The sequence below is a fragment of the Nelumbo nucifera genome, chromosome 4, assembly GCF_055504915.1.
Source record: "Nelumbo nucifera cultivar China Antique chromosome 4, China Antique-T2T, whole genome shotgun sequence".
Taxonomy (NCBI): domain Eukaryota; kingdom Viridiplantae; phylum Streptophyta; class Magnoliopsida; order Proteales; family Nelumbonaceae; genus Nelumbo; species Nelumbo nucifera.
Genome location: NC_142652.1, coordinates 15,466,376 through 15,485,109, shown reverse-complemented (window position 1 = coordinate 15,485,109; position 18,734 = coordinate 15,466,376). Strand labels below are relative to the sequence as shown.

The following is an 18,734-nucleotide window of genomic DNA, read 5'->3' as shown; positions in this document are numbered from 1 at the left end:
GGCACAAATAATGTTCATCTTCTTCCTTTTGCAGATCATTTATTTGCGCCATCGCCTATCGTCGCCTCCATTAACCTCCGATGACACCTCCGCCTACCTCCGCCTCCAGAGGTGGCGGTGTTGGGCAGAGGTGGAGACAGCGACGCTGATGAATGATCTACAAGAGAAAGAAGATAAATAGTAATTTTGTCCTTATTTAATATTATTTTTAAAAATTTAACCTATTTTTAAAATTTTATTAAATTAGGGCCTAAAAGTTTTCCTTATTTGCTATAATCCCTTTTTTTTTAATTGTCCATAATTCAAATTTGTTGTTTGAATGCATTCCTCCAAATGTAATAACATATTGATATCATTTCAATTGAAGGAATTTTTAGGATCAAAGGAATAAGATGAAAAAATTCAAGCTGAGTTATTACTTCTAAATTCTAATGAACACTTAAAACGGTTAAAATCAAACCAGATTAACGGTTGGCCATCAAGGAATTGGGAATCAGTATAGCTGCGCCATCCACCCGATATGGAAAATCGATCGAAACCGTTAAAACAATCAAGTAGGGGACGTGTACGGATGTAAATACACTCAACCGTTAAAACAATCAAGTAGGGGACGTGTACGGATGTAAAAACAATCGATCGAAACCGTTGAACAATGAAATCGGATCCATTCAATTCATGCATTGCAACAGAACGAGAACGACGCTAGCAGCCTAGCGAGCGCCTTCGCCTAGCAGTAGCAATAAAATGGCGGCAAACCCTCCGTCGAGATGAGCATCAAGATACACTAACTGCCACACTCTCATTTTTTCGCGATCGCACTATATTTATATACACCCTTAATCAGAGAAATAATACCCGCGTTCTAAACTTACAAATAGAAGCAGACCGAGCGATTTACCTGAGCTCTCGTTTCTCTTCTCCTTGGAGATTTTCTCTCCAAACTATCAGTCATGACGGATGGTCATCTGTTCAACAACATTCTTCTCGGTGGTCGTGGTGGAACTGTGATCTCTCTCTCTCTCTCTCTCTCTCTCGATTTAGGGATTGGTGGAACATTTTTTTTAGACTTGGTTTCCTATTGATTATTGACACCATTACCGTTTTCAAAACCCTAATACTTCGTTTTTCTTTCTTCTAGGCAATACGTACCTTTGGTGTTCTCTTTTCCATATTTATTTTCTATGTTCCTTATTGAAGCCTTTTGAGCGTTGAAGTGAAGAGTTTGATACCTGTTTATTGGGTTTTCCGATGTTTTTTCAATACATTTCTAGATTTTTCGGTTTATTTTTTTTCACAACCTCCTCTGTGAATCTGGAAGGAGAATGTAAACTTATTGCTTCTTTTTAGGGTTTCTAGTTTTTGCCCTTCAGTTTATTTGGAGAACTATGAGCATTTTTTTTCAAGTTTTTGGATTTCTTTGAAATTTTATTTTCAAGTTCACAAGTTTATTACTTTTGAGTTTTTTTTTTTGTTTGTTTGTTTACATTGGTATTTTTAGAATCGTAGACATCTAAGGATTATTATATGCAACCTCCATCTACTGCCTTTCTGAAAGATTAAAGTTTTCCCTAATTGCTTTCATCTGTGTTGATGTTTAATATTGGATTATGTAATTTGATTTTATAAACGTGGTTAGAGGGTTCAGGGACTTATGTTATTGGCTTTTGGAACTTGATTTCCCAAATTCCCTGCATCTTTTGGATTGCAAAAGCAGGATCACTATATGTTTCTAGGGTTTCAGATGAACTTGACATGGATCGCAACATTGTCTGTTTTCGTTGTTGTTTTTCAAGTTCACTTAACCTTTTCCTCTTAGTATCTCGGATTCAATAGCTATTTCACTCTAATGCTATTGCCTTTCTCTCTCTCTCTCTCTCTCACTTCCTCAATTGTTCAGAACCCTGGGCAACTTAGGGTTCATTCAGGAGGAATTATATGGAAGAAGCAAGGAGGAGGAAAGGCAGTTGAAGTTGACAAGGCCGACATTGTTGGTGTGACATGGATGAAAGTCCCTAGAACCAATCAACTTGGGGTTAGAATTAAAGATGGTCTGTACTACAAATTCACAGGCTTCCGAGACCAGGTGATTCATCTACTTGTCTATCAACTTTTCTTTCTTATGCTATGTGAATTTTGGCCATTATGGGGATTTAAAAATCATGTTGAGAATTGTGAAGGCAACAAAAATTGGAAAGAATTATTAATGGGGTGATAAACTGAGAAAGAAGCAGAAACCGGAAAATAAAAGGGAAAAAAATAAATGATTTTTTAAAAGGCTTTCTGCATTATATTGTGAAAGATCTATTGCTTTCCTTGTTTGAATTCTTTTTAGTTATAAAATATTTAGAAACATATGCAACTTTTCATTAATATTTAAGAAATTTATTTCATCTAGTGGGTAGTCTTGTTTGTTTTTGCAAGACTCCTGTTTGGAATTCTCATTCTATTTCTCTTAATTTTGAACTATGGTGCTCTCTTCTGTTGATGCTCACTTTAATGTAACTAATGCTTTTTAATGAGAAAATTTTATTAGAGAAAGGAGAATAACAGATGCAAAGGACCCATGGAGAAGCATGAGTTGTGACTTCTCTGAACAATAAAAAATTAGAAATTATGTTAATTATCTTGAGGTTTAGTTGACCCTATGGCATTAAGAAAAAAATAATTTGCTCTTCAAAAGAACAGAATTAAAAATATAGCCTTTTGGGAGGAAGTGGCTAAATCAGCTCCAAGGAAAGATGTCTCTACTCCATTGTGGTCTCCACCAGATGAAGGGTTTATAAAGTTAAACTTTGATGGAAGCAGCGAAGGTAACCCAAGGCCTTCAGGTATTGGAGGTGTATTTAGGAATGAGTAAGGACAGGTTTTGGCTTTGTTTTCTGAGTCAATTGGTGTTGGTGATTCTCTCAGGGCAAAGGTCTTGGCTGTGTTGGAAGGGATAAAAAGAGCAAAGGAATTAAATTTACATAATCTAATCATTGAAGGTGACTCCAAGGTAGTTATTAGCTGGCCGGAAAAAGCAGAGAATGGACTATGGGAATATGCAACTGAAAAAAAACGAAATTCAAGTGGTTGCCAAGGGGTATGGCAGTAAGGCTTCAGTGGGTCAAAAGGAGTGCTAACTCCTTTGCTGATGCCTTAGCTAAACAGGGGGTAGGAAGGGCTCAATCTTTGTGGGCTTGTTTGTAACTCATTGATTGTGCTTTGGCTGTCCTTGGGGAAGGTAAGAGAGTTTACCCCTCCTCTTGGATGCTGTATTTGTAATCTTCCTTTGTTAATAATGTTTCTGTTATTGATACAAAAAATATAGCCTTTTGTGGTGGTGTTCATTTAATGAAAAATAATTCTTGTTTCTGGTCTTTGCTGAGAAGTTTGAAATTAAACCTAAGGAGCATGATTTAGATTATATTACTGAAATGGATATGCATAGATGTGCTACACTCCCCTTTTCCTGTGTCCCCTGTTTCCTAAATTATCAAAAAAGGGAGCATGCAAATGTTTATGATGAAGCCATGTCTACTGAGCTTGCTAATATTCATGTTGTGTGCTTTCTTCTTGTTTTGTAGGATATCACGAGCTTGACAAATTTTATTCAAAACGCCGTTGGAATAACACCAGAGGAAAAACAGCTTTCTGTTAGTGGTCAGAATTGGGGTGAAATTGATTTGAATGGTCAGTAAGAAGCTAACAAGCTTTATAGCTAATTTCCTTCTACTTTATGCATTTTCACTTCCATCTTCTCCAAAGTATTATTTCCCAAGGAATTTCTATATTTTCCCTCCACTTGTTAAAGGATAATTGTTGTAGGAACATGGAAATAAATTCTCTAACTGCTCATAATTATACATCTTTTCAGGAATGCCTAGTGTTGTATATATACAAGCTTTCTAGATCTATAACCTTTTTTTTTACACCTTTACCTTTTTATCTCTTTTTTCTTTATGGTGACACTAATAGTTATATCTTATGGAATCATGTAAAGGGGATGAGGATTTATTTTATTTTAAATATTTCTGATAGCTCTCACTACAAGGGATTTGCTGAGGGGTGCTGGTTTGGGCACAGCCCCTGGTTGATAAATGTATCACATTCTCTTGTAAAAGGACAAGAAATACTGTTCCAAAATAATAACAGTAACTAACTATGCTAGGGGTTTTGTCTTTTAAGAAAAACATTTCTGGTTTATAAATTAGGGATCAACTCACTTATCAAAAATGGTATGTGCACTAGTTACCACCCTTTGCTGATATTGAATTGAATCAGGAATTACTAAGTTGTAGTTTGGCTTCAATGGTTGGTGATCTTTCTTTTTTTTTTAGAGAAAAGGTTAGCTTTTTTTCTGTATTTGCTCCATCATGTACTTCTTTGCACACCTAAGATTCCACAGTTTCTTCTTTGTTCCCTTGCATCAAAGAGAAAGCATTTATGAGGAGTGAGAGGTACCAATTCTGTCCCCTTTTTTGCAAAGTCTTCCATGTGTCCCAACAAAAAACCCTACCTTTAGGAACTGGCCAAGAAAATTTTGAGTTAGCTCTTTTTCATATGCAAGTTGGGTTCCTCTCTGACCTTTGAACTGGCCACCATTGTCATAGTTTGTCCCTTCACTTTATCTGCAGTTTTAATGTTTGAGTGGCTTTTTGTGGATAATAGTTAAATCAAATTTTATTGCAGAAATGTAATTGAAAGGATATCACTTGGCTATAATCATCTAAGAAGTACTTATATTGCATACATTTCATCATTTGATATTTACAATTGTCTGCCATCTAGGTCAGACCCCTCATATAGATCAGTACTGTTAGCCCCTAGGAACTGGCACTATTAGGAATCAAGTTAAATAAGGTGTGCAATCTGGATACATGGAAGCTTGCTTCCCTTAGGTGCTGGCTATATATCCAAGTTGCTGATCTCTTTTAACCAGTCTATACAACACTATAATCACCTTCTACTTTGAGGTCTAAATAACCAAATGATATTAGCCAGTTTCAATCCTTGTATGGCTTGGGTTCTTGTTCTCAATGTTCGTGGAACTTGTCTTTTGCAGGGAATATGCTGAGTTTTCTGGTAGGATCTAAGCAGGCATTTGAAGTGTCTTTAGCAGATGTTTCACAGACACAGCTTCAGGGAAAAAATGAAGTGATGTTAGAGTTCCATTTGGATGATACAACTGGAGCCAATGAGGTGATCATATCACCCCACATATTAGTTTCTGCTATAAGACTATATCTAATATATCTATAAATAACATTTTCTTGGGAATTGGGATTCCAGCTGAATGGTAAGACTGGGATGTAATGATCATATCAATTTTTTTTGTCCAAGTCTAATGGTTAAAATTCTGGTGTTAAGGTGCTGATTTTGCAATTATTGCTTACTGCAATACTTATATTGTTTTCAATACTTGCATATTATGATCACAGAAAGATTCGTTAGTTGAGATTGGTTTTCACATACCTAGTTCCAACACCCAGTTTGTTGGTGATGAAACTCGTCCCCCAGCTCAGGTATGTTCATGTTGCTGTTTTGTTAGGTTTGTTTGGGTAAACATCAGATATTCACACATATGTGAACTAACTTCCTATTATTAGGTTTTCCGTGATAAAATCATGTCAATGGCGGATGTTGGTCCGTCAGGTGAGGAAGCTGTTGCTACATTTGAGGGGATTGCGATTCTTACACCAAGGTATGTAATGGTATTGAATTGGATAAGATATATCTTTGAGAGGCATCATCTGTACTCTTGCCCTTGCTACTTCCTTCCTAAAGTTATTGCTTATTTTGTTGAGCTATGGTTGTTTTCTGCATTAAAAATCTAACCCAGAAATTTGCTATCTGTAGGGGTCGGTATAGTGTTGAACTTCATATTTCTTTCCTGCGTCTTCAAGGGCAGGCTAATGATTTTAAAATCCAGTATAGCAGTGTTGTTCGCCTTTTTCTACTGCCGAAGGTTTTTTCCCAACTTCTTAATGCACTATTAATTGGCTAAGAAATTTCTGGATCAAATTCTTCAATGCGAATTGGTTCTCTCTGACATCTAAAAGAACCAATTATTTATAGCTTTATCTCTGTTTATTTTGATGCTTTATGGTAATCTTATGGCCGTAAATGGGGTTTTCTTTTAATGTTTGGTGGTGCTAAGCTTTTTCCTATCTAATATGGGCTTGTCTTATGTACAGTTTAATCAACCACATACCTTTGTTGTCGTTACTCTTGATCCCCCAATTCGTAAAGGCCAAACTTTGTACCCACATATTGTGTTGCAGGTAATGCCAGTTAATCTTATTTAATTTTTGGTTCTATGTGGGGTTCCATAAGACTTGCAACATTTCTATTTTGAATTGGTTTATGTATCACCTTCTGTCTTTTACAGTTTGAGACAGATACTGTTGTTGAGAGCACCTTGTCAATGAATGAAGATCTCTTAAATACCAAGTATAAAGATAGATTGGAACCATCATATAAGGTTACGCATTAGTTAGTCTTCCTTTTTTTTTCTCCAGTTATCAATGAACCTCTTGGTTGGATTCCATTGAGTTGCAAATTGTGACATCTCTTGAGTGGCTCTAGTTTATGAGATCATATTGATTGGATTTTCTCTAAAACTTTAGGGACTCATTCATGAAGTCTTCACTATGATATTGCGTGGCTTATCTGGTGCTAAAGTTACTAGGCCTGGAAAGTTCCGTAGTTGTCAAGATGGTTACGCTGTGAAGTCATCATTGAAAGCTGAAGATGGAGTACTATATCCACTTGAGAAGGGCTTCTTCTTTCTCCCCAAGCCTCCTACTCTCATTCTTCATGATGAGGTATCAATATATTATTCATTTAAATTAATAATTGAATATATATCTGAACTGATGAATAATTTGTCTATATGATGAATGCTTTTAAATATCAAGAGTTTAATAAACTTTTTTTTTTGTCTTCTAGATTGATTATGTGGAGTTTGAGAGACATGCTGCTGGAGGTTCAAATATGCATTATTTTGACTTGCTCATCAGACTAAAGAGTGAGCAAGAACATCTCTTTCGGAATATCCAAAGGAATGAATACCATAACCTTTTTGATTTCATAAGGTGAGTCTCTCCGAACTTACCCTTGTTCTTTGTACAACTTAGATTCTTGCAAATTTTCAGGCTTGGAGAAGATAATGTGCATATAAAATGGGCATTCAAAGGCGTTGATTTGGTCCTGTGCAGTGGAAAAGGTTTGAAAATAATGAATCTTGGAGATGTTCAGACTACAGAAGGCGTTGCAGCTGTTCTTCAGAATGATGATGATGATGATGCTGTTGACCCGCATCTTGAGCGGATCAAGAATGAAGCTGGTGATGAGACTGATGAAGAGGTATACCTCAGCTATCATGGATGAATAACCTTTTTTACAGTCTCATAAGACAATCATCTTATTTTTTCTCCCAACTGTAAATTATAGTGAAGAAAAATGAAGGTGGCATGGGACTTCCCAAAAACTCTCTCCCAACTGTAAATTAGTTCTTCATGAGAAATATAAGAACTACTTGAATTCTGATTTTACATTGGGGGGGGGGGGTCATCAATATGCATAAATTTGTTTTTTAGAACAAAAACAACTGCTACACCAGAAAAAAAATGCTTTTTTTTTCCCTGACCTGGCAATTGTTATTTGTTTAATAAACAAAATCATGCATATTAGGGAACACCCTCTTAATCTCTACAGAACACTTTGAGGATTTTTATGTTATGTTTCGTATAGGGGGCATTACTAAATCTCCTGATGTACTTGGATTTGTTGCAATTTCTCCAGGATGAAGATTTTGTTGCAGATAAGGATGATGGTGGCTCTCCAACTGATGATTCTGGAGAGGAGGAATCTGATGCTAGTGAAAGTGGAGACCAAAAAGAGGCAAATAACTTTGATTTGATTTTGTTTGCTTAAGTTGAATAATTGGAGTATCTTCTATTTATTACACCTGTTTGTTTTTGTGCCAGAATCCTACCAAAAAGGAAGTCAAGAAAGATTCCTCTGCTTCTAAGGCACCTTCAGCTAAAAGGAAACCCAAGGAGGGAGATGAAAAGAAGAGAAAACAGAAAAGGAAAAAGGACCCGAATGCACCAAAGAGGGCAATGTCTGGGTTCTTTCACTTCTCACAAAGTGAAAGAGATGTAAGTTGTAGAGGGTAGAATCTTTAGTTTCTTTGCATGCTGTCGTGAATTTAGCTTTTTCTTTCAGATTACATATTATAAGGTTGTGTTGTCTGTAATTGGGTCAAGCTTCCTTTCCAACCAACATATCCTAATTTTGCCATGTGAAGGGATAATGTTGCCTATCTTAACCATCTGCCAGATGGGAGTGACCTTTGGGTTGGCTGTCTCTTCACTTTCTATTCCGTGTCCTTGACCCTCTCCATTATCCAAATTTTCAATTATTTTCTTTGAATTTCACCAGAGATTGCTTATAGGTTGGAGACGCATATGATGCTGCAAACAACTTGTCGGCCCCATCTGCACTCCCTGTCATGCAACCACATGGAAAATTCCTGGGTCTTTTAAGCTGTTGCTCACTTTCTCTGAATAACTGTACTAAAAAACCTGTTTACGTGCACAGAACATATCTATCTATCTATCTATCTATCTATCTATCTATCTATATATAATGCTGGAAAGACATGATACCAGAAGAGCTTTCCCTTGAATTGTGATAAATAACTTTGGTTACCACTTACTGATAGCGCTGTTGTTTGGTCACAAATTTTTTCCGGTATCATGTCTTTTTAGTATCATAGCCAAACCCATATTTATAAATGGTATCGTTGTCTGGATATATTCTGTTTTACTTATGCTTCTCTTTATCTCTTCCAAATTCCAACAACATTGAACATGACCTGTTTGATTGTACATTGGCAGAATATAAAGAAAACTAATCCTGGAATTTCCTCAACTGATGTTGCGAGGGCCCTTGGAGACAAATGGAAGAAGATGTCAGGTATTCTCATCTTAATCCCAGTATGTGCTTTATTATTATTATTATTATCGGATATTGTATCGGATAACTTGGATACGGATACGGATACATTTTGGAAATGTATGGATAAGAACAAAAGATATAGAAATGCTTGGATACGTTAGTGAAATGCATACAAATCACATAAATACATGCATCATACTAAACCATTTTGGAAATGCATAGATACGAATGAAAGATATAAAAACACTTGGATACGCTAGTGAAATGCATACAAATCATATAAGTACATGCATCATATTAAACCAAAAGCTGAATCATCTATGAATAAGATATAAACACATGAGAAATACATACTTCAATAGGTTATATGAAGAGAAATATTACAATAAATAATACCGGGACACTAGAACATTTTGACATTGTACAACTCTTTCAATTTTATAATTATAATTTTCAATTTTTATTAATTTTTGGAAATATTCATTAATTTAATATTTTATTTAAATAACAACCATTTTTTAAATAATAAATATGTTTTCATTTTTAACATATAATGTTTTATTTTACACAGTTGTAAAATAAAACAAATAAATCATTTAAGGTAGATAAAATAAATTATATTTAATTTTCAGTTTTTATTAAATTTTTTGAGAAAATTAAATCTTAATACATTCGTTTCAGTTTTTATAATTATAATTTTCTATTTTCCATTAATTTTGTTGGGAAAAATTATTTATTTAGTATTTTTATATAATAACTCTATTTTTTCAAATAATAACTATGCTTTCATTTTTAACTTATAATTATGTGTAAAATAAAATATATAAATCATCTAAGGTAGATGAAATATATTATTTTATGATTTTTGTTTTTTATTATTTTTTTTGAAAAATTAAATCTTAAATTATTTATTTTAGTTTTCATAATACTATTTTTTAACTTGTATTAAAGATGAAAAACAATCCAAAAGTATTCAATGTATAATATTGTTAAACTAGACACGGATACACCTCCATATCGATGTGTATCCGATCGGTGTGATACGGCCCGATGCAGGGGTGTATTATATCGATATGCATGACTTGTAGGATACGTATTCAGTCGTAGCGTATCTCTTGTATCCATGATTATGGATATGGATAGGATACGCCCCATATCCATGATCATGGACATGTATATGGTTGGCAAGCATGTCTTTTAAAGAATATTTAATCAGTTTGAACAAACGGTTTTTGTTTGATGCTCAGGATATTTTATCTTATGCATCTTTATATCAATGTTGTGTCTTTTTTTTTGGTAAAGTATATCAATGTTGTGTCTAATGGGCCTAATGAGTATTGACCCCTATAGTCCACTCCCCTAAAACTTTTGTCTACAGCGGCAGAGAAGGAGCCATTTGAGGCAATGGCTCGTGATGATAAGAAAAGGTACAAAGAGCAAATGGCTGACTACAAGAATCCAACGGCAAACGCAAACCCAGGGAATGGATCAGATAGCGAGTAGATTAAGGAATTTCTGGCATTGTGAAAGCGAAAAGCTGAAAATGCCCTGCAGCGCCCATGTATTGCTAATATTTTTGACACATTTTAGTGGTTGCCTAATGTAATGCATCTATGTTTTACACTTGTAAAAGGATTGGCTCCATGTTAGTAGTTTCTCTCTTACCTTTGTGTCTTGAGACCGTCTCAAAATTTATTAGATTTTTTTGTTTTTTTAATCCATGTCAAGATTTTGTTTTTTGTTTTAAATCCTGTTCACTTTGGAAAGTGAAATGTTGAATGCCCATTGCAATGTCGTCAAATTTTGAACTCAAGTTAGATTCCATTACTTAATTATGAGTAGTAGAAGTCTATCCAAACAGCGCCTAAATTTCTCCACAACCTTATTTGTCTTTATTAACCATTCTATTTAATTATCAAATATATGGCATTTTTAACTAATGTCTTAAAAACCTAACTCAAAAATAGAACCTTTTTTGATTTAGGTGGCTGGTCAGAGGTTCAACCGGATTTTTAAATTAAAAGGCGAAATGTAAAATCCTCTCGAGTTTTCTGACAATCATATAAGCCTTCCCTACATTTTGACCCTAAGGTTATCAAAATGCCCCTAGTACAATTTATGAATTATGACAATAATTCAACACTTCTCCATTTCCTTGCTACCATTTATGACAATAAATCAACACCATGTCACCATCTATATTCTCCATTTCTCGCACCAACATACTCGTGTTTTGTGTGTAAACATATGCATTTTCATTGCTTCCATTGGATTGTTCATGGCTAATACACTGTCGACCACCACACACCGAGTTTGGCCATTAATTGACTGCATGGCAACCTGTTAGGAGGTTCTTTCATGTATAGTTTTGCTACATCAACCAAGTGCTTGCAATTGGCGAGTTCTGTGGCTATCAGTCAATTGCTAACAGAGTGCTCTTCCCAGTATACTCTTACAGGAGATGTATCGGGTCAGGCCATGGTTCAGAGGATAGTCGGGACATAAATTGACTCCTTTGAACTGGTTTTGAAAAAAAATAAAACATAAAAAAAACACCGATACAAGCTGATACGCTCAACCAATGTATCGGCCTGTATCGATATTTAGAAATTAAAACCTTGCTACTCTATTGAAGGATTCCCTTGCTACTTTCCAACCAAGTTACTTAAAACGTTTATTTGAAAATGCTATTTTAAACATTCATTGCTTTTGTTGTTTGATTGGGCTTTTCACGAGCATTTCAGGTAATATCCCATAAAGTTACTTTATACTTTAGATTAACACCCCGTAAAGTGTGCTATATAAGCATTTCAATTCAACAAATGTTGGGGTGTTAGGGGAAACAAGAATTTGAAGTTTCTCCCAATGCCTCATGCATATAAATCCAAGCATTTTCCGTTGCATCTATGCTCTTGTGTTATCTCCGAAACAAGAGTTGCATAGATTATGAATGGTTAATAGCAATAGCAAAAGTTGCATAGATTATGAATGGTTCATAGCAATTGCAAAGAAACCGAGGTCTATGAATTAGCATTTTCATCTCCATATCGTATCTCTCTAATCATAATTAATAATTTAGAGGAAGACACAAGACTATTCATTTGCGATGCTTGGACCTGAAAGTGCCAATTCAACAACAAAAAATCGAGACAATTAGTTGGCTTTATTCCCAAATCCCAACAGCCATTTCCTCGTTGTTACTTCTCCGAAACAAGTTAGTGTAGTGCTTTGTAACCTTGTTGGATTCGAACAATGGAAATTGCAAAAACCCGAGAGAGAAAAATTGGTTAGCATTGCGAGCTTTCTTCTTAATGGTGACCATTTTCAGCCTAGACACTCTGGTCTCGATGACTTAAATGCTAACGCCAGTTCTTAATTTTCAGTAGGCTTTCTTGTTTCCTTTAGACTTAATTTTCTTATATGGTACACCTTCAGTCCATCACTGATCTTTTCTGAACTTCTTTTTGTTTCAGCCCAATTAAGAGTCACTAGTTGGATTTCGAAGTTTCTAAAAAGGGTGGGGGTTACAATAGGATGACACTCAGGGTCAGGGAGTTTAGTGGCTGAAAATTGGCTAGTCCATTTTGTTTTTGATGGATTCAACAAGGAGAAAGTTTGGTTGATACTTGATAATAAGGACTGAGACCAAGTTTTTGTTACAGTAATTGGATTTGGATCCATTACCAAAGCCTGGAGGGTTTAAAAGGGGCTATTAGCTAAACCTAGCAGTGGTAGGATTTGTGCCACGAAACAAATGCTCAATATGTTAATTGGATCCGTTAATTTCGGTTTCCCCCTTTAGAAGCCGAAAAAGAAAACTCTTCAAAGTTTGTTTCTCGTTTTCTTTTCCTGTTTTTTACTAGAACCCTCTCAACATAAAAACATCTCTCTCTGGTCTAGGGCTGTTAATGGGTGGAGTCCAACCTCACTGACTCAAACCGATTGAACCGAATCTGGTACTGATGGGTTGGTTCCCGTTTCTAATCTATCTATTGTTGCAATTATTATCAGTTTGGAATCGATTCCACACAATTAATCTTGGGTCTGCTTTGGTTCCGATTCGTTAATATTTCTAGTTTGGTCTGGTCTGTTGTATTCGTTGTTTCTCGAGATTTTAAAAGAAAAATTCTTTACTCGAAAAAAGAAAGAAAGAAAAGGCAATTAATAGACAGATTTAACAACAAAATGCAATCTCGCAATTAATCTTGTTTATATCTCCCTTTCCTGCATATTTGATGTTGATAACCGGTAATATTGGTATAATGGTATAGTATATGAATGAAAATGAAAAAGTGTACCCCCAACCCCAAGAAAAAGAAAAAGTTTAACAACGTTTTCCCACTTTGCAGTTGAGAGCACCCGAAAAGCGTACAAGCCTTTTCACAAAAGTGCCCTTCTTTGCAGTAATCATATCTCGCTTCTTTTTGATGGGTTTCCCTGACTGTATGAAGTAGGCTCCATTCATCATCAGATCACCCTCTGATCTCCATGTCCAATGCTTCCAGACACTTTCCGGTGCATAGTTCCTATTGGTCACCTACACCATCCCACCACACAGACACAGGCCAAAGAAGAAGAAAGAAATTAAGAAGATCTAAACAAACTAAACAGTGAGAAATTGAGAATACTGATTCTTTTAGGATCAAATACGTTGTAAGCTAATAATAGGTAGGTTGTAATACCTGCTTAGCAGCTTCGGTGGGAGGAGCAATGAAGCGGTTACCCTGGCTAATGATGGTGGGGTTTGAGCTACCACCGATGGCATACATGAGCCAGTGTGTGTAGTCATTGTTGACTACATGGAAGAATCCCCATCTGCATCTCGGCATCCTCTGCACCAGTCCTCTCCCGAAGTGGTTGAACGCCACTGTTATTTGCATTTTTGAATCATCAGGGTAGCTGTCGCTTGCTCCGAACAGCATCACCTGCACCACCACCATCATCGATGATCATATACATAAATATCGATCATTCATTCATTCCTCATTCAATTCCTATAACTATTCTAACATGTACAGTAATACCTCATTGTGGTGGGTGAGGTGATTGTTGGAGATGGTGATGGCAGTGGATCCCATGATGGCGTCGACGAGTCCATCCTTGCAGTTGGACATGGAGTTGTGATCGATCCAGACATTAGTGGACCCAAAGATGGAGATAGCATCGCCATCACTGGCTGTCCTGAAACCGAGGTGGTTGACAGAATCCCTGATCATTCCACCTTCACGTGCAACGATGTCATGAAAGTGTAGGTTATGAATGATAACGTTCTTGATGAATTGGATGGTGATGCCAGCTCCGTAGGCGATGTGAACCCTAGCACCCCGACCGTCGAGGGTCTTGTCACTGGTCATAATCAGCTCTTGTTTCAGCCGGATGATCATGTCATGCTCGAATATGATCCACAGTGGCTCTGTCTGGATCACGGCGTGTCTCAATGTGCCGGGCTTTGGGTTCTCCATGTCGTCGTCCGACCCATCCGTCACAACGTAGAATTTCCCGTACTTGCCTCCGACGGTTTTCCGGCCAAAACCCAGTACGCAATCCGCCAACTTCTTGCGATTTTTGCCCCATTTCGACCGGCACCTCCAGCATCGATCGATGGGGTTGGTCGCCATGCATGGACCTTTGTATTCCTTGTTCCTCAAGCTCCTCCTGGTTGAGCTGTTCCCGCTCCTCACCTCCGCCGTGGCCCTGCACCCAGAAACGCAACCGCAGCAGCTATTCATCAGACTAATTAATTACGTCGACGACACTCATCAACATATTAATTAGAAGGAAGTTAACAATTGATAATTATTAAATAATAAAGATATGGGGATCAGTTGATCGGGACCCACAAGTGGACATGATGGTTGAAATGATTGATAACTTCGTCGGGATCGGGGTGATAAGCTTCGAGAGCATTACTCTTGGCCTCCTCAGCTCGCTTTTGCCACACCTCATCAAAGTCGCCGATATGTGCCCGGAGCGTGGGAATTATTGCGGCAAGGATAAACAATAAGAAGCACAGCAATAAACTGGGCTTGATTGTAGCCAAAGCCATAGCCATTCTTCTTCTTCTGTTATCTCCGTTGTTGCCTTTTCTTTTCCTTTTGATTATTTTTTGTTGGGTTGAATCGTTACGTTTGCCGTTTGGATGGTGGTGGCCAAGGTCTACGACTCTAGCTAGTAGGGTTGTACGTAGGTAGTAAAGGCTAGACGTAAAGCCAAGGCGACGACCAAGTAAAAATAAAAATTAAAAACCAACCTAAGGAGCCTCTCAAATTATTATTGTAGAATGAATGGTCCACCCGGGATGAGGGAGGGCATTGTAAGTATGGATAGGGAGTGTTTTAATAGTGGGTAAAACGGGCTAAATTAAGGAAAGCCAGAGCTACGTACGTACTACGCACCAAAGGGCGTGAAACCAGGGCATCCATTCCTTCCCTTAAATTTCTCTCTCTTTCCATGTCTTTAATTTCACTGATACGGGTTGGACTTGGAATTATTCAAATCTTATACTATTTGTGGGCTTTTATTTTGGGCCCCTTCTTTTTTTACTTTTTATTTTTAGTTGTTCAAATTCTTATTATTGTAAAATACCTTCATATCCGAAATTTAGCATAATGCATGTCAATGGCATCAACAACAAAAAAAATCTTCTTGATACCGGAAGGGCTTTGACCAATCAAAACCACAATTGGTTACCACTTTTATCAAACCGGTTTGATTGGTTACAAGTTTTTCCCATATCTTGTCTTAATTTGGGATATTATAGTCCAAATATGTGATTGATGGATGATCAGAACAGATGAACATTAATTTATGACTGTTAGAGAACAAAAGGGCATTGATACATTGAAACAAAAATGATTCCCATATATATATATATATATATATATATATATATATATATATAGAATCATAACTTTCCTCAACTTACGATTTTTTTGTTAGACACATGGTTTTCGAACCATCGTTGATCTGGACGGTTGAACCGTTTGACCCAGGAAATGTTCAGGCAACCGGTTCTGTTTTAGTCCAAATCTAATCTTTGGCCAAAAACTGTTGAAAAAGTCAACAATTCATTGATTTGAGTGGTTGAACCGTTGACCTGTTCAAGCTTTTGGCTGTTTTTTAATTTTAATTTTTTTATTTTTTTAAAAATTTTTTATCAGAATAAGTTGTCCATTCGAACTGAACAGTCAAACTATCGACCCAAAAATCGATGACTAGAATGATTCAATTTTCGAATCATTTTTTAAAATGTTGGTTTAAGACAACGTTTAAGATTGAGGTGCTTTTTTTGGGCTGGTTTAAGATTAAGACAACTTTACTGATAGATACAACATAAATTCAAGCCCTGGTTTAAGATTGAGGTGTTTTTTTTTGGGCTCACGAAATCCTTTTTATGCATAGCTTTATGGATTTTTACCAAACAAGGCTTGATGAGTTTCGGATTTCTTGGTTCTTGCAACCAAACAAGCCCGGAAGACACTGAGACAGCTCTACTACACAGTCACAGGCCAACTGTGTACGGGCCGGGCCGGGCCGGTAACTTCATACATAAAGGCCTCTTAATATGCTTAGCCCATCACCTAAGCTTTGGGCCTTTGGCATGCAGTATCAATAAGCACAAGTCTCATTGATGTAGTTCTTCAACTTGTGCGTGCCTACGTATACATATGGAATGCTTGTATCTCATGACACGTAAGAGGCCTTAAGAAGCATATAAATGAAGAAAAGAATACTACCTTTCCTTCTATTAGACACTATACGAAGGCCGACCTCTCCAATTCCGCCCGACCAACGACCCGTGACAGAAAAGCTTGGAATGAGAATCGCATATTTCTGCAAGGAAAGCTATCCATCAGCTAAATCTTGCATGCAAAATCCTTACTTTTTCGTTGTTCTCTAAACTATATATTATGAACAATATGAACCATCCACTCCATTCACCATTACCATTGCAAACCCAAAGCCAGATTATCAACTTGAGCAAAAGGTTTCTGTGTTATTTGTCCTCTGTTGGTTCATCAATATATAGCACCATGGAAAGCATCGCAGGAAGAAGAGGAACAGAACAAAGAAGCTATTCTCGTCAGTTTGTCTATGAAGACTTCCAGCCTTCTTCTGACTGGACCCAGGATTCGGAATGCCACATCCTCCTCGTCGATCTTCCTGGTATTAAATTCACATATATTTCTAGCTCACAGTTTATAATTATTAATTTGGGTTTATGTTGTTGATCCACAGCTTGAATTAATTAATTGACTTCTTCCCTGTATATTTACAAACTTCTTTCTTTTTCTCTGCACTTGTTTTTGTAAGGTTTCAAGAAGGAGGAATTGAAGCTACAGGTCGACAACTTGGGCAAAATAACAGTCGGCGGAGAGAGATGGTTGGGTGAAGGCAAATATAGCCGTTTCAAGCAGGTCTTCAGCTTGCCTGAGGATGCAGATGCTGACAAGATCAAGGGCAAATTTGACTGTGGCCTTCTCTTTGTGATCATACCAAAGAAAGCAAAAGAAGTGAAGGAAGAAACCAAGAAGCAGGAGCAAGAGAGTGCTACTGAAACAGAAGAAGAGGAGAGGCATGAAACATCTACTAAAGAAGCGCAAGAAAAGGAAACAACTGATAAAGAAGAAGAACCAAAGAAAGACGACGTCGACAAAGGTGATGCTGATCAACATGTCGCCGGACATGGTATTCATGAAGAGAAGAACAACAAAGAAGACAAGGGAAGCGGTGTGGAGAAGCAAGGATTATTGGTTGGAGTTGGAGAGATAGGAGAGAGGAGAGCGAAGCAGAGAGTATTGGATGTTGATTGTACGGTACGTGCAAGGAGTGCTACTGAAACAGAAGAAGAGGAGAGGCATGAAACATCTACTAAAGAAGCGCAAGAAAAGGAAACAACTGATAAAGAAGAAGAACCAAAGAAAGACGACGTCGACAAAGGTGATGCTGATCAACATGTCTCCGGACATGGTATTCATGAAGAAAAGAACAACAAAGAAGACAAGGGAAGCGGTGTGGAGAAGCAAGGATTATTGGTTGGAGTTGGAGAGATAGGAGAGAGGAGAGCGAAGCAGAGAGTATTGGATGTTGATTGTATGGAACGTGCAAGGAAGATGATCGTTAACAACAAGGGGGTCATTGTAGCCACACTGTTGGCCTTTTCAGTTGGGTTGTATATATCTCGCAAACTCCACTCAAGCCAAGACTGAGTCCAAAAACTGATATATGGCTGTTGTGCCCCAGGACTCGCCCGTCTCTCTCTGCACTGCATATACGATACGTGTATGAACAAAGAAAAAGAAGAATAAGAATTTGACAAAGTTCTTTATTTATTTTTCCTAGTTTCCTGATAAATTCATGACTTATTTATTCAAGATTGTCACTTGGAAATTAAAACGTAAAAATCCTTTCTATGGGGGAGGCATAAACGTCAACAGCTTTAAGTTTGAAAGCACAAACCTGATTTAAGTACAAACCGCACATTGTAAAAAGTAACCCATTAAATCATATTTCGTTTTACTCTTTTTTTTTATCAACAAATCATATTTCATTTTACACGCCAAACCTTGTAGGAAGTAATTAATTGAGCTAGCATAGTAACAATAAGTTTTCAATATTTTTTTTTTTCAGGCAAAAGAGTTGATATCGTATTATAGATAATTTTCAATAAAAATTGGACTGAATTAAAGGATCATCCAGAAGATTGTCTAGTGCCAGCCTACCAGGTGGGGTGGTCGAACCTTTTTACCCTTCCAAAGTAATTAAGTTTTCAGCGCTGCCTGCCCGGG

The 18,734-nt window shown here is 36.9% G+C and overlaps 3 protein-coding genes across 3 annotated transcripts; 2 read left to right on the top strand and 1 right to left on the bottom strand.

The window, feature by feature from the left end:
• Positions 1-665: 665 nt before the first annotated feature.
• Positions 666-10,729, top strand: HMG (high mobility group). The gene is made up of 16 exons (XM_010244067.3): positions 666-1,004; positions 1,898-2,083; positions 3,567-3,672; positions 5,045-5,181; positions 5,421-5,504; positions 5,589-5,683; positions 5,839-5,947; positions 6,177-6,263; positions 6,371-6,463; positions 6,609-6,806; positions 6,931-7,076; positions 7,200-7,347; positions 7,786-7,884; positions 7,971-8,144; positions 8,886-8,964; positions 10,325-10,729. Exons 1-16 carry the CDS (start codon positions 951-953, stop codon positions 10,447-10,449), a joined length of 1,920 nt encoding a protein of 639 aa, XP_010242369.1. The 5' UTR covers positions 666-950; the 3' UTR covers positions 10,450-10,729.
• A 2,390-nt stretch (positions 10,730-13,119) lies between these two features.
• On the bottom strand, positions 13,120-15,268 carry LOC104586789 (pectate lyase). Its single transcript, XM_010244143.3, has 4 exons — positions 14,787-15,268; positions 13,971-14,640; positions 13,629-13,871; positions 13,120-13,483 (listed from the first exon to the last, which is right to left on the bottom strand). Exons 1-4 carry the CDS (start codon positions 14,996-14,998, stop codon positions 13,271-13,273), a joined length of 1,338 nt encoding a protein of 445 aa, XP_010242445.2. The 5' UTR covers positions 14,999-15,268; the 3' UTR covers positions 13,120-13,270.
• Positions 15,269-16,833: 1,565 nt separating this feature from the next.
• On the top strand, positions 16,834-18,278 carry LOC104586788 (uncharacterized). Its single transcript, XM_010244141.2, has 2 exons — positions 16,834-17,112; positions 17,260-18,278. Exons 1-2 carry the CDS (start codon positions 16,857-16,859, stop codon positions 18,153-18,155), a joined length of 1,152 nt encoding a protein of 383 aa, XP_010242443.2. The 5' UTR covers positions 16,834-16,856; the 3' UTR covers positions 18,156-18,278.
• The last annotated feature ends 456 nt before the right edge of the window (positions 18,279-18,734 follow it).

What these genes read in the sequence shown, in the direction of transcription:
- HMG (XM_010244067.3), top strand. Translation starts at nt 951, where the DNA reads ATGACGGATGGTCATCTGTTCAACAACATTCTTCTCGGTGGTCGTGGT. An exon ending in ACCCACATATTGTGTTGCAG is followed by an intron (nt 6,264 to 6,370) that starts GTAATGCCAGTT and finishes TGTCTTTTACAG; the next exon opens with TTTGAGACAGATACTGTTGT. An exon ending in GTGATGAGACTGATGAAGAG is followed by an intron (nt 7,348 to 7,785) that starts GTATACCTCAGC and finishes CAATTTCTCCAG; the next exon opens with GATGAAGATTTTGTTGCAGA.
- LOC104586789 (XM_010244143.3), bottom strand. Translation starts at nt 14,998, where the DNA reads ATGGCTATGGCTTTGGCTACAATCAAGCCCAGTTTATTGCTGTGCTTC. An exon ending in TTCAACCATCATGTCCACTT is followed by an intron (nt 14,641 to 14,786) that starts GTGGGTCCCGAT and finishes TTCTGGGTGCAG; the next exon opens with GGCCACGGCGGAGGTGAGGA. An exon ending in CCACCGAAGCTGCTAAGCAG is followed by an intron (nt 13,484 to 13,628) that starts GTATTACAACCT and finishes GGGATGGTGTAG; the next exon opens with GTGACCAATAGGAACTATGC.
- LOC104586788 (XM_010244141.2), top strand. Translation starts at nt 16,857, where the DNA reads ATGAACAATATGAACCATCCACTCCATTCACCATTACCATTGCAAACC. An exon ending in CCTCCTCGTCGATCTTCCTG is followed by an intron (nt 17,113 to 17,259) that starts GTATTAAATTCA and finishes TGTTTTTGTAAG; the next exon opens with GTTTCAAGAAGGAGGAATTG.